The 14,708-nt window shown below is 38.9% G+C and overlaps 1 protein-coding gene across 2 annotated transcripts in view; it reads left to right on the top strand.

Annotated features, from left to right (window-relative positions):
* Positions 1-14,708, top strand: part of LOC134539962 (high affinity cAMP-specific and IBMX-insensitive 3',5'-cyclic phosphodiesterase 8-like) — a 240,847-nt gene that overhangs the window by 70,649 nt on the left and 155,490 nt on the right. For both annotated transcript variants that reach the window (XM_063382353.1, XM_063382352.1), the window contains exon 2: positions 14,244-14,385. In XM_063382353.1, the coding sequence (XP_063238423.1) occupies positions 14,310-14,385 (76 nt within the window). In that variant the 5' untranslated portion in view covers positions 14,244-14,309. The remainder of the gene's footprint in view (positions 1-14,243; positions 14,386-14,708) is intronic.

Here is a 14,708-nt window from a genome sequence, read left to right as displayed (position 1 = left end):
TTTTTGGCCACTAAAACGTTGCCAATTGATTAAAGTTTTATATACTGGTTGGGGGCATCCAAGTGTCACCCGGGTAAATAACAATTTTTTTAACAGAGTGGATTTTATTTTAAGAATCACTATTTAAAAAAAAAAAACATATCGAAATCAATTTCAGGTTTCAAACAATTTGTTGGGTACATGGCCTTTTACGTAATCAATACTGTTGTCACTTTGCTGGAGTAAGTATTTACAAAACGACTGGATTAAGATCCAATAATTATGTTCATTATATATATATATAAGGTATATAAGATAGAATATTTGGAACGCGCATTTGCATTGATATTTTTTTTAATATTTGTAACGGTTTGATTAGCGTAAGCCAAGAAATTAAGTCACGTTGTTTTTTTTTCTTCCTCCCGTTTAAGTTACAGATATGATTATATCTTACGGAACTATATATTTTTTTAGAAAATTCAACGTGGCCTATGTCCATCTCGAACAATGTAGGTTTAGAGAATTTAAAGTAGTTTTCGATATAATTTCGTACAAACAAAAACTCATAACTTTTTCTTTATAATATAAGTACATATGTACTATGTATTCAAGGCAATTGTAATTCAAAGAAAAGTTTCGTGCATGTATTTTTCACTAAACACTGATGTTCGTTTTTTCTCGTGCTTTTGATAAAATTATGCGTCTCTCAGGGCTTGATTATTTTAAGGCGAATCGCTAACTCTCAGTAGTACATGGGTATTCACGCAGTGCCTAAAAGAGCCATTATGAAAGACTATGTGTGGTACCTATCGTTTCGTTTCATCGCAAAGCATAATGGCATTATGCTAAAATCAGATAGATGTATATAAATATATATATAATTCACCTTGAAAATAACTTATACCCTAAGTATCATCACCATATGGTGGTACTTAGGAATAATTATGTTGTACACATATTAGATTTATCTACTTTATTATGATTGATTTTCATAATGTTGCAAACTATATGTTTATCGAAACTTAAAACATGGGCAGCGGAATGACCCCTTTTGCAATTGATATTGTGACCCGTGTCTAAGTGAATAAGGTACTACGACATAAAATAATAGTTACTTATGTCTGTAACGGCTTACTCAAAGTTTTTCAAGAAATCAGGAAATTTAGATTTTTTTTTCAGGTTTTGGTTACTAAAATTGCTATTCTGAGGTAATGTAGCTTTCTCTCTCTCTCTCTCTCTCTCTCTCCATATATATATATATATATATATATATATATATATATATATATATATAATTGGTACAGTAGTTTTTTTACTTCACTTCTTACAAACTCTTTCAAATATTAGTGTATATTTTAGCCATCAAATAAAATTACTTTGCGTAAAATAAAGAAGTATATCAAACTCTAGGAAACAGCCCAGGGTTCCCGTAAAATATAGCTGTCTCTATTGGTTAGAATTGAAAAATAACTAACCGTGATTTACAGTATTTTATCTTTAGGATATTTTTCACATTTTTGAATACTCGGGCAAAAGAGTTCGGAGATTAGTTATGCTAAAAAAATAATGGTTTTGAACTATTTATAACTATTATGTATTACTTTACCAAAAATGGGAAATCTTTGTTAAAATTAAAAAAAATATTAATCTAGGAACTTTGTTCGTGTAAATATATTTTTATACCTACTGCTAATGCAAGGCACTTCGTTCGCGCTTGATTTTATAAATGTTTGAGAAACTTTTAACTGTGCGAGAGTTTCTTGACTGTTATAATGTTATGGCTTTAACCATAAAATATTAAAGAATATCGTATTCGTGCTGAAAATTGGAAAAATGTTTCATATTTGAGAAATAAAATATTTGTATTTAAAGTTATTTTGCCAGCTACCTAAACCTTAACGCTTGGCATAGAATCTTCAGCTGAATAATCCGGCTCGAACGTGCCTAGTTTCTTTCTGAGTTTTTTATTTGCGTCAGGGTTGGCAGCACTGTCGCCAGCACTATTTAGTTGGGGCAGCCATCATTTCACAGACGAGAGAGCCACACCCGAAGTTCCCCGAAGTTCATGCTAGCTTTTTTTTCCGTTATATCTCATTGTATAAACCGGTGTGGCATTAAATTTTGCGGTCGATTAGGATAGGTTAGCTACATGATAAATACTTTAAAACATTGTGGATTGTTGGTTATATTAGGTAAGTATAGCTACATTAAAAATACTGTAAAATCATTTTATGTTTGCTTAGCAAATAACTTTTTAATATGTAGTTATCCATGGCTAGGAACCCGTTTACATGATTTCACAGTATCTTTAATGTGGCTGTCCTAACCAAATCAACCGTCCACAATGTTTTAAAGTATTTATAATGTAGCTAACCTAACCTTTTACAATGAACAAAAAAACAAACAAAAGATGCGCGATCGGGCGTTTGGCTCTCTCGTCTGTGAAAAAAAGACTTCCCATTTAGTTGCCATAGTGGGTCGCTATAGAGAGTAGCGATATCTCTAGATGGGGAAGCCTAAGATTCACTTACACTTCATCAGCCCCGAACACGTATCCTAGTTCACCCATCGTTCGCGCAGATTCGTAATTGAAATATATATCTAAAAAAAAAAACACAATTATCCAATAATTATTCATTTTTACGATTTTAGAGTGTTTTAAATGTCGCTGACCTAACTGAATCAAACTTTAATTGTATTTACGATCATTTAGACGTGCAGAAACAAACCTTCCAAAGAAAACGTTTGTAAGAATCTAATTTATGTAACACATCAAAAGTAATCTTGATATTCTAGCGTCTGACTCAGTGTCATTGAATCTTAGGTTTATCGAACATCACCACCTGGCCACTGGTGATCGTTAAAGAAATATATGGAAACTGTCTGTATTTGAGCAACAAAATATTTGTATCTAAAATTGTTTCCACTTTATGCCTGATGAATAGAGACCGGAAAAATTCGCGAATTCATTTCGCGATAGGCTAAAATACAAATAGTTAAACCCCAGTGCTGCCTCTTCCATTGGCACACAACTCACCTGGATGACTCTGGGCCAACGAGAAACACCCCAACCAAAGCTTTATCGAATCACATGCTGCTACGTTGGGACGTCTCATCAGACAGCAGCCAATGAGTGGGTGACGTTTGACCGAGTGTGCGTAGAACTATGGAGTTCATCCTACAGGTCATTGAACCCGCGAATTTTTCCGGTCCCTACTTATGAAGAAAGAAACTTCAACGAACGAATTCGACCCGCACTTGTCTAACTTTTTTTTTTGTTTGCTGCGTATGAATGTTTGGCAGCACCGTCGCCGGAGCTATTCACCGCCATCGCGAGATGGAAGTGAAAAGGGAGGGGAAGGGGGTGGAGGGATACGGCTGGAGATACAGGGGCAGTCGGTGGAGATTGAGAGAGATAAAAGCAGTCGTCGGACGTCGCGTTGCGCAAACGGCTTTCTCGGAAGAGACATGTGGCTCCGAGGTCGCTGGACGGAACAGCGGCCAGTGAACGAGGCGCCAGGCGACCAGCGGCCGGATCTCGGCCGCCATTTTGCTTCTTTCATTTTTTTTTCTTTGACGTTAATACGTCTTTAAAATTGCTTCCATAGTGGGAGACAAAAAAAATTGGTTATCTGTAAAGTCGGTTTACGGACGATAGTTTAACGTGACAACGTCGTAACAAAACATTAATGAAATGATTGCATACTTTTATGAATAAAATTGAATCATTTTTATTGAATTATCACTATTTTGTATGGATGCAAAGAAGGAGTGAAATGAAATCTACAATTTAATTGATACATTTACTTTTATTTGCACTCATTAATTCAAATATGTTTATTACTTTAACGAAGAGATTATTTTGACTATAACTTTTATAGATGTTTGCTATTTAACTTCTTTCAATTTGTGTTATTCTGTTAAGGATAGGACGATGATAGGAAAAGTAGGAAACGAATGGGAGTGTTTCAAGTTTAGCGTACCTCTAAAAAGTCAAATCGATGGTTGTTCCAATTGAGTGGAAGAGAGATAGATGCGGCGCAAGCGTACAATGAGCGCAACGGAACACTGCGTAACGGGACAATGTGCGTTATGGGACACTTTTTCGTGCGTGCAGCCGGCGTTCATCGATTTATTAGACGTTGTCACGTCAAAAACGAATGATAACAAAATCGGGGGGGATACAGTTTGGTTTTGCAGCTACATATCTATAATCTCCATAAAAAATTTAAATACACCACCGGATAGCTGAAGGATCAAAGAATTCGTTACGCTGAGCGAGGACTGTAACGCATCGAGCGCGGTGGAGGGGGAAGCGCCGCCATTTTGAGGTCATTTTGCTGCGTTTAGAGATTTCCATTTAGTGCCTTAGGGTAGCCTACTTCATTACTTGAGACGTGAACTATCATTTCGTTCATTTTCCTCGTTATCTGAACGTCGTCTCTCAGGAACTTGCAGAAGTAGTTAATCTTGTTTACTCCGGGGTCGTTTAAACACGAGTTAACGAGGCGTCTTTCGCTCGTAAGTCGCGTGCCTTATAACTCCGTCCCATTCCAGGAAGTCCAATATGCAGTTTTATTTTAAAACCCGTAATTAAACGCATGTTTCCGTAAATACGCGTCTCGTTAACCTGGTAATTTGCTTGGAATTCGCTCGAGGAAAACAATTAACGAGTGATTAGTTTGGTAGAACAAGTAACGTTGTAACTAAAGTTATTTTCATTGTACATAAAACGCATAACAAAATAATCAGCGTGCCTAATGTTGCCTATAAGAGAACACTGTTTTGTATATGTATATATGTATATATAATAATGGAATTTCTCTTGGAATAATATGTTTCGAACAAATGAGCTAATTCACATTTGGACGACTAACAAGGGAGAGTAAAAAAACTTTATTTCAATTCTACTGTGTTTTCCATCAACATCGACATGAATGTTCCAAATGGGGAACTTTTAAACAGTCACGGGTGGATTACATTTTAACTGGAATTACGTATTTTTTGGCTCAAGTAAATATTTGAATTTAGGCTCTTATGACTCTCGCTAAATCCTTTAGAAATATTATTGAATGAGTTACAAAGTTTTGGTTCGATAGAAAACAAAATTTCAAGAAAAGATCCGTAATGAAAGAATAGTCTACAAATTTGGAGTTACGCTTGCTTGTCTCTGAAGCACAGATGTACTTAAGTATGTATCTCTAATTATATCGAAAAACTTTGTAAACCGATACGTAATGCAAAAATACGAGGAAAGTTTTTTTTAACGCTTATGGCTTGAACTCCTTTCTTAAGGGGGCGTGCTTTCATTAAAGCGAGTAATAAATGAGTAATATTGCAATAAAACTGCTGGACCAGCATTCGAACAAATTAGGCGTGTTGCACCAATTTAACGGCAAATATCTTGAGCAAATAATTAATAACTTTATAGTTCATGTCATCGTTAAAAAAACCGCCTTTGTTGTTTTCAATTAGCCATGCAGTTTGAAAGGGGGAAAACAAAGTTAAATTAGAAAATATGAATACAAGAATTAAGGGAGATAATGTGTGAAATCTTTGCAATGCTTATGATGGTAGTCAAATTATAACACTTCTTTCAGACACAAATAATTCCATGGACCACTTGATTTTGATTTCTGCTTAGGGGGGGGGGGGGGAGTTTTATATGACGTTTGAGTGAGTCACCTTAGCAAAATTAATGCTGTTGTAGATATATACACATGTCTACGAACAGTTGCTACTGAATCACCAGAAAATGTGGAAGGTAGGCTATCGACCTTGTATGTAAACTTAACGGAGATAAGTTTTCTTTCCTTGTGTTTACTGTGAAAAGCTCAGAATTCCTGTCAAATCTGCCGAATTTCGTGATGTTAAACGTTTTAGTACTTTCTGAGGGGCCTAAATGTCGGCGGCGCGAGGTCTATTTATCGTTATATTTTGCTGCCAGAAATATTAGGTGATTTTCCCGACTTTTGAAGGTATTATCTGGCTATTTTAATTTTCCTGACATTTACCTGTTTTCTGTACTTGTAGCAACACTGCCAATATTTAATGAAAAATAGGGAATGATGGCTTAATGTTGTTAAGTTCCAATTTTTAGCCAGCTTCATCACAATGTTTATGCGCATAAGACGCTGGTTGTTTAAAAGCGATTGTAAATAAAAAAAAGTCTTAATCGTGCGGGAAGGATGATATCGTATTAAATCAGTTTTAAAATAATTTTGCTTATTTACAGCTTTGCCAAGCGCCTTCAAGCTAATCGGAAAAATGTGTTGGGGGAGTAGTATGCAAAGGTGCATGATTAATGTTACGTAACGTTTGAACGAGTAACTTTACGCACGTCCATTACGTTATCCGAGATTCGAGCCCGGAACACGTTACGTCGTTTAAATCCCGTCAAGTATAGCAGCTAAACCTGGTCTCATAGTAACGCAATCCGATAAGTACAATTTATTTAATCTAAATCCTTTTCCTTTTTTTTCTTCTGCTTTGAGGTTTGTATTTACAACGTTCACGTCAGTGATTTCGAAAAAAATCCCCCGGACGCGATATATATATTTTCGGTTTGTCATGTCGGCTTGTAAAATTTACAAGCTGGTTCAAAAGAGCCCCTGCGAGTTTCGTAAATACGGGTGTCGAGCGGAGCTCAGCGCCAGTCCTGAGGTTAAAAGAGAGAGAGAGAGAGAGAGAGAGAGAGAGAGAGAGAGAGAGAGAGAGAGAGATTTCCGCGCGAAGCCGGCGCTGGGAGACTTGTTTATTTGCCTTTGGCTCCGCCAGGCGCCCGCGCGTGAGGCTCATATCGTTGACGTCACCGCACCCGGGTCCAGGGCCCTAGCGGCGCGACCGTGACGGAAAGAACGGGAGGTGAAACCTTCTCGCCGCTGAAACCCCGTCCTCCACTGCGCACATACGTCACCGTGGTTGTGTCCATGGTGGAAAGAGAATAAGGTGAAACCATCTCGCCGCTAAATATCCGACCTACACTGCACACATAGTCACCGTGGTTGTGTCCATGGTGGAAAGAAGGGAAGGTGAAACCATCTCGCCGCTAAAACCCGTCCTCCACTGTGCACATACGTCACCGTGGTTGTGTCCATGGTGGAAAGAGAGTAAGGTGAAACCATCTCGCCGCTAAAAATCCGACCTACACTGCACACATACGTCACCGTGATTGTGTCCATGGTGGAAAGAAGGGAAGGTGAAACCATCTCGCCGCTAAAACCCGTCCTCCACTGTGCACATACGTCACCGTGGTTGTGTCCATGGTGGAAAGAGAGTAAGGTGAAACCATCTCGCCGCTAAAAATCCGACCTACACTGCACACATACGTCACCGTGATTGTGTCCATGATGGAAAGAAGGGAAGGTGAAACCATCTCGCCGCTAAAACCCGTCCTCCACTGCGCACATACGTCACCGTGGTTGTGTCCATGGTGGAAAGAAAGTAAGGTGAAACCATCTCGCCGCTAAAAATCCGACCTACACTGCACACATAACGTCACCATAATTCGTTCTTTAAATTCGTTATTGCAATGGGTCATAGTGATTTAAGATGTATTTGTGGACGTAATTACGCCATTTCTGGTCTTACTGTATGTCACAGAGAAAACCTCAATAAGGTACACAAAAAGGGAATATTGGGGCATGTGGTTAAAAGTGAAATCTTTCAGATGTAACATCTCACATAACCTCGATGGATGATATTGAAGTCTACCAAAAACACTAACACACATGAAAGATCATCTCGGTTTGTTTCATTTTGCTGTGCTGTGTTATTATGCATTAAATGATGAAAGAGTTTGTTAAAAAAAGCAAGTAGGTAAAGTATTACCAACATTTTAAATATAATAAAGAAAATTAGTATATTAAATAAACAAGATATTCTTTCGGGTCATGGGATTATCATCAAAATCAAACAAATATAACATTTCAAAACCATAAATCTTACATAAATATAAATATTTTATACTGGTCACTAATATGTGTAAATAAAAAAATTTGTTAAGAATGAAAAAGTGGATCCACTAAAATTAAGATTGATCTGTTTAGTACTATTACGAGACACAATGTTAAGAAATAAAATTTTCAATAGAAAAATTAAGCATTAACAATTAACAATGATTCGCTAGACTTTTTCAAAATTGTAGTTAATTAGAATAATATATTTTATTAAAATTTCTCGAACTATCCGATGCAGAAGAAAGATAAACTTGTTTAAACATATCTTGAATTTTCGAAGGAAGAAACGACAAACACTGACGTGGTGGGATTGGCCGGTATAAAAATATTAATTCAGATATTAAATACAAAGAGGAAAAAAAAAGAACAAACTTATTTATTCTGAAATGATCCATAAATATTGTTTCGTCCTCACAAGGAACTGCTTCGTAAATGATGAAATTGTTCAAAATTTTTTGGTACTAGATTAATTTCATGAACTTTTTTTTTTTTCTATTTAAGTTCACATACTGTAACAGCCAGCAGAATATTATCTTAATCGGAATCTTCACTGCAATCCCACGGCATGCGTCTCTCCCACATCGCGAACTAGACTGATCTGTCTGGCCTCCTGGCGCAGTGGAACATAGCGAACATCGTGAACATGGCGTAGCTATCTCGTAGGGGCAGGCATTTATCGCGAAAAGATCCGAACAATTATTAGACTGCAACAAGTTATACCCGCACCTGTGGTTTCTTCCTTGTGATTTGCGACCGTCTGCGAGAGAAGTCGTTGCCTTGTTTGACCGGTCCACTCAGGACGCGTTTGCTTCCACACTGAATCACTGTGATTGGTGTGGTGACAATCGATATGTACCTGGGAGAAACTCACCCAATCACGAAACACAGACGGTGCTACAGTGTTTTAACTTTCATCTAGTCTCGAAATTTTTTCGCGAAATCTGCATACCCCTAGTTATCTGTGTGGCCTCGGCTTCAGGCTTTCGACGATGGTTCTACCTTTTCCCCCTTCCTACAGGTTCCTCATTTTCTTTCTCTCTCCCTCTCTCCTCTCTCTATTCCTCCTCCTCCCCCCCCCCTAATTCCCCTTACTTACCCGAGGCGACACTTCGGTGCCGTAACTTAATGAGGCAGTTGATCGAAATGGGCGTGGTGGTAACCATGACGACCGCAAACAAAGACGTAACAGCATCCGGTATCTTTTTAAAGCCCTGCCTGTGCGCGGGTTAGCTGGGAGGGCGTAACTTCGTTACGCCGCGTTCATTGCGAACAACACAGCGGCAGTCTCCGCCAGATGCACAGTCGAGGTTCTGTTTCGCAGGCCCTTGCTGGTTTCGTCAGGGGTGTATCTGTGTTAGTGAGGCGGGATGATAAGCGCGACGTTCGCTGGTGCTTCTAGCGCGGTGTCTCCTCTGGACTGGCGCGCAGTCTTCTCGTCGTGCATAGGACAACTGTGAAATTTGAGCGGTGACCGTAACATTATATGGCCGAGAAATGAAAATAAAGGTGTAATGCAAGTCCCTTAAGTGCTTTCAAGAATTTGTCATGGTTGTTTTACGCCTAAAAATTACTCTGAAAACATGCGTTTTAGCCATTTTAACTCTTCTAAAAATACAGTTTAAAAACTTAATCCGAAATCAAAAGTACCTACTTTTCGGCCCTCAGCGAACTCTTAAATGCTTTTCGTAAACAGATCCCACTCGGATATCTTGAGTACTTTTCAAATCGCGTTGTTTTTCCTGAAGCTCTGCACACAGTATGTGTGCCCGGGTAGGCGGTGGCCTTTAATAAACGATTCTGTTTTTTTTTGTATGCGGCATTTGGTAGGGGTAATTTCGTGATTGGAACGGAAATCGCACGGAACGGAAATGTGTAACCACGGTGCCGTCATCTGTAACGGATGACACAGAACAAAGTTCACAAAGACAAAAGAAAATCACGTAGTATTAACTGTTTAGTGAATTTCAACAAGATGGGCAGTATTTTAATAAAATTCCTTGTCGAAAAATCAAGACCAATGATGGGATTTAGGATTTTTGCAAGTCTTTTTCGTTTGTTTTCGTAGCCGTTTTATAATATATTTCGTTCTGCAAAGAGAATGATTCGATAGATGACGTAGATGCTCCGAAAAACGAATTCTAGCTGCGAGTGCAGAAATTACGTGTGACACTCGCGTCAAGAAATTTAACTGGGAACATGACTTGTGTGTATTTTTTTCAAGTCCGGCATTATTTTTATTAAGAATTCTACGTAAGATTTCGTGTCCAGAGTTTCGAATTGTAAGTGTATCTGCAACATGAGAACACATGAATTTGCTTGTTACCGAGATGGCGTAATCCAAGGTGGTGGATCCAAGATGGCCGCCGGGGTCAGGGTCAACGGTCAAAGTCAAGATCACCCAAGATGGCCGTCGTGATGTCACAATCCAAGATGGCGGACGGGCACCAGCACATCTCTTTAATTTTGCATGGAAACAATTACTAGGAATAAAATAATAAAAGGACTGGAGTTATAAATCATAAATACTGTTGGTAATTAAAAATATTTAAATAAATTATTCATTATTAATACAAATGCATGTTTAAAATAATTATTTTTTAATTCAGTAAAATAATCGTGATACATTTACATAGTGATAACAAATAAATATTCCGACCTTTTATTATAATTTATTGATTTTAATTTTTATTAAATATGAATATAATAATTCATTATGTAAATAAATTAGACGTACGGGAACATAACCTCCCAGACACTCCCATGAAAACGGCCAAGAAATTATTAAACCTTCCACAGACACTCGCTGCCAGCGACAGTGGAAACTTACAAGCAACTTGACATCGTTATACAAACACACTTATATAAATACACTTCCAAATTCACTTCAAAAAGTTCACAAACATAATTTATAGCTCTAATTTTCACAATAAATAAATGTTTTTTAAAATTATATCGACTGGTTACTGAAGTAACGAAAATGTCTCGAAATAAACAGTAACGGTGCTGGAAGCGTTGAAACGCAAAATTTCCAGCAGTTTCTTAATAACTTTCAATTTTTTTTTTACGCCTTACTCAAATTTATCGTTGCACATAAAATGTAAATAGTTGTATGATTTCTACGTAGATTATGTGGGAGTTATTCCTCTGAAAATATTTGTGTGTTTTACACTTTAAAAAAATTGGCATGTTCTTCCAAATTGTTAATCTATTTCGTAATGGATTCATTTTTATCTTATTATCAATAATGACTGGAAAAATTCGCGGCTTCATTGACCTCTAGGATAGGCTTCACGATCCTATAAGTACTTGGGAAAATTACACCTGCTCATTGACTACTGACTCGTGACACCTGTTAACTGGGATGCTTGTGATTCGAGACTCCCTTTGTTGAAGGTTTTTCATTGACCCAGATTCCTTGAGATAAACTGTGGCCCAATAACTAAAGCATCAAAAATGCAAACGTATTTGGATTCTAGCCTATCGCGAAAAGAATCCGCGAATTTTTTCCGGTCTCTACTTATTATATATAGAAATTACATTCTTAAATAAATATTTTTTATTAAAGGTTTATTTAAAATTACAGAAAAATGTTCTTGAATTCGATGCACCCGATACCTGCAGTCGCCCGGGACATTGACGAGTGGATCGTTTGAAAATGTGCACTCGCTTGTGGGACGTACTGTGCTTTTTGTTGCTCGCGGTCTGTGGACGTACCGCGTCGCTCGTGAGCGATGTTTGTCGGCTCTCGCTAGCGGGGCCGAGACGTGTTTGCATGCCGCTGATAAAAGGCTCGTATGCACGTGTGGCACGAGATAAAAAAAAAGAATAACAATACGCCGTCTTCATCACGGAGGTTGTATGTACGTGAGGTTGGCAGAGGGTTCCAGAAGTCACGATGATAAACCAGACGTCATAGCCTCCCGGCGATCGGGTTTCGGATTCCCGCGCCGGTGTCGGACCAGAATTTTTTTTTTTTTTTGACGTGACAACGTCTAATTTATCGATGAACGCCGGCTGCACGCACGAAAAAGTGTCCCGTAACGCACCTTGTCCCGTTACGCGGTGTCCCGTTACGCTCATTGTACGCTTGCGCCGCATCTATCTCTCTTCCACTCGATTGGAACAACCATCGATTTGACTTTTTCGAGGCACATTAAACTTGAAACACTCCCATTCGTTTCCTACTTTTCCTATCATCGTCCTATCCTTAACAGAATAACACAGATTGGAAGAAGTTAAATAGCAAACATGTATAAAAGTTATAGTTAAAATAATCTCTTCGTTAAAGTAATAAACATATTTGAATTAATGAGTGCATATAAAAGTAAATTTATCAATGAAATTGTAGATTTCATTTCACTCCTTCTTTGTATCCATACGAAATAGTGATAATTCAATAAAAATGATTCAATTTTATTCATAAAAGTATGCAATCATTTCATCAATGTTTTGTTATGACGTTGTCACGTTAAACTATCGTCCGTAAACCGACTTTATAGACAACCAATTTTTTTTGCAAGTGGGGAAACTGTGGCTGAAGTTGCAGTGGCCTGTGGGTTTTCCCTGATGTTTTCCCGTTTTTACCCTCCACCAATTCATTCCTCCCTCATTATCCGAACGCCAGCCATGTAGACCCTGCCTCGTGTGGGAAACTATGTTTCGTACCCGAGTCGCCGGCTAGGGAGTCCGTGTCACTCTAACCATTGGGCCATGCGCCCTCATTGGTTCCGAATACGTAGGGCCATGCAAATTTCGCGAAAAGATTCTGAGATTAGCTATAAGTGAAAACACTGTAGCATCGTCTGTGTTTCGTGATTGGGTGAATTTCTTTCAGTCGCATGTCGATTACTACGACACCAATCACAGTAATTCAGTTGGGAAGCAAACGCGTCATGAGTGGCTTCGTCAAAAAAGGCAACGACTTCTCTCGCAGAAGGCCGCCAATCACAAAGAAGAAACCCGTGGTGCAGTCTAATAGGCGTTTAAGATTTCTCGCGAAAAAAAAAATGCCTGCCCCTACGAATAAAGTTGTTTGACGACTGTTTGACTTTTTGCCGGTTTTATGACGCCATGTTTGTTACAATGGTCACTCTCAAGTGTGTTCCTGTATTGTTTACTTAATTGTTTTTATCAAGTTTTCCACGTTCTGCAAATTCAGGAAAAAGTCTGGTGAGATGTAATTGGTCAGGGAAGGGGTTTTCTTTCAATTCGGGAAAAGTCGTGCAAAATAACCAGTGTTAACAGTTTGAGGGGAAAATGTCATGTTCCAGCTTACCATCACCCAGACTGTGAAATATATATTTGTAGGTAATTTGTTAGTGCTTAGTTTTACGCACTTTGTTTAGCATGTGCAAGGTTCTATTTGATTTTACATTTTTTTGCATAATTATTGGCCAGATATGAGAATGGTAACTGTAACGTTTTCTTTCCGAAATTGCAAAAAAAAAAAAAAAAAAAAAAGTTTATTTAAAAAAAAATTAATTTCAATGTGAAATTTGGATCATGGAAAGTAATGGAAAAATCAGGAATATGTTATACCGCATTATATATTTTTTTTAATTCAAATGAAAAAATCTTGTAAAATTATAATTTTTTTAATGTGTACATTCTCGTGAAAGCAGGTATTGCTATAAATTTTTTTAGCAGTAATACTGGGTTTCTTATTGCCCGGGTATTTATGCGTTGTGCTATCCCAATACCTACATAAGTTACAGTTATTTGGAAACAGTTCCCTGAATAACCTTCAATTATTAACTGTGTGCATTAATAAGCAGTGCAAAACCAAATTAAGTCCAATTGGTGGAAAATTTGATGACCTATCTTTTCCTTGTTTTTAACACGTGTAAAACATAGATGCATAATTTAAAATTATGCGCCAATTGTCTTAAGCGCGATGAGTAATATTCACTATTATTTCCAAAAACGTATTTCATGCGTAAGGACACCTGTATTTCGCGAATACATCTCGTGTCAGGCTATTTCACACATAACTGTAGTTTTTTTCTTAGAGGTTTGGCGAATTGCGGGCGTGCAGCAGTACGGTAACTATGTCCTCATTGGCCCCGTCAAGTGCGGGAAAAAAGGCCTTCACCGACCACAGCCAATATTTACAAGAAAAATCTACAGTGTTTTGTAAAATACCTTGACACGATATGTATTCGCGAAATACAGGTGTCCCTATTCATGTGTTATTTCTTGGAAACTGTGTCCAGGTTCGTGTGTAGTTCCTGTTTATGGGTGAACTGAATGATAGTGAAGTGGGAAAGTATAGGTGGCGAGGGTGACGCCTGAACGTGGTGCTTGCAGGGGCCATGCGCGGCTAGGGCGGGCCCCGGGGGCGTCTTGGCCCGCTGCCCGCCGCGCCAGGATGTGATGGGCTGTGCGCCCAGCATTCTGCCCGGCCGCGGGCCTCGCGGCGGGGACGAGGCGCCGCGCTGCAACAGCACAGGTCGGTGCCTGCCTCGCCCCGCTGTCACCCTCCCGCCTGCTGTCACCCTCTTCCTCCTCTCCCGCTCTACCGCCTTCCCCGTCTCCTCCTCCTGTTCCTCTAGCCTTCCACCAGCTGTCTCCCTCCCGCCTGCTGTCACCCTCTTCCTCCTCTCCCCCTTTACCACCTTCCCCGGCTCCTCCTCCTGTTCCTCTAGCCTTCCACCCGCTGTCTCTCCTCCACCTGCTGTCACCCTCTTACTCCTCTCCCGCTCTACCGCCTTCCCCGTATCGTCCTCCTGTTCCTCTAGCCTTCCATCCCGCTGTCTCTGTCCCGCCTGCTGT

Source organism: Bacillus rossius, chromosome 16 (assembly GCF_032445375.1).
Source record: "Bacillus rossius redtenbacheri isolate Brsri chromosome 16, Brsri_v3, whole genome shotgun sequence".
Lineage (NCBI taxonomy): Eukaryota > Metazoa > Arthropoda > Insecta > Phasmatodea > Bacillidae > Bacillus > Bacillus rossius.
Note: the sequence above shows the minus strand (reverse complement) of the source record. Positions and strands in the feature narration are given on the sequence as shown.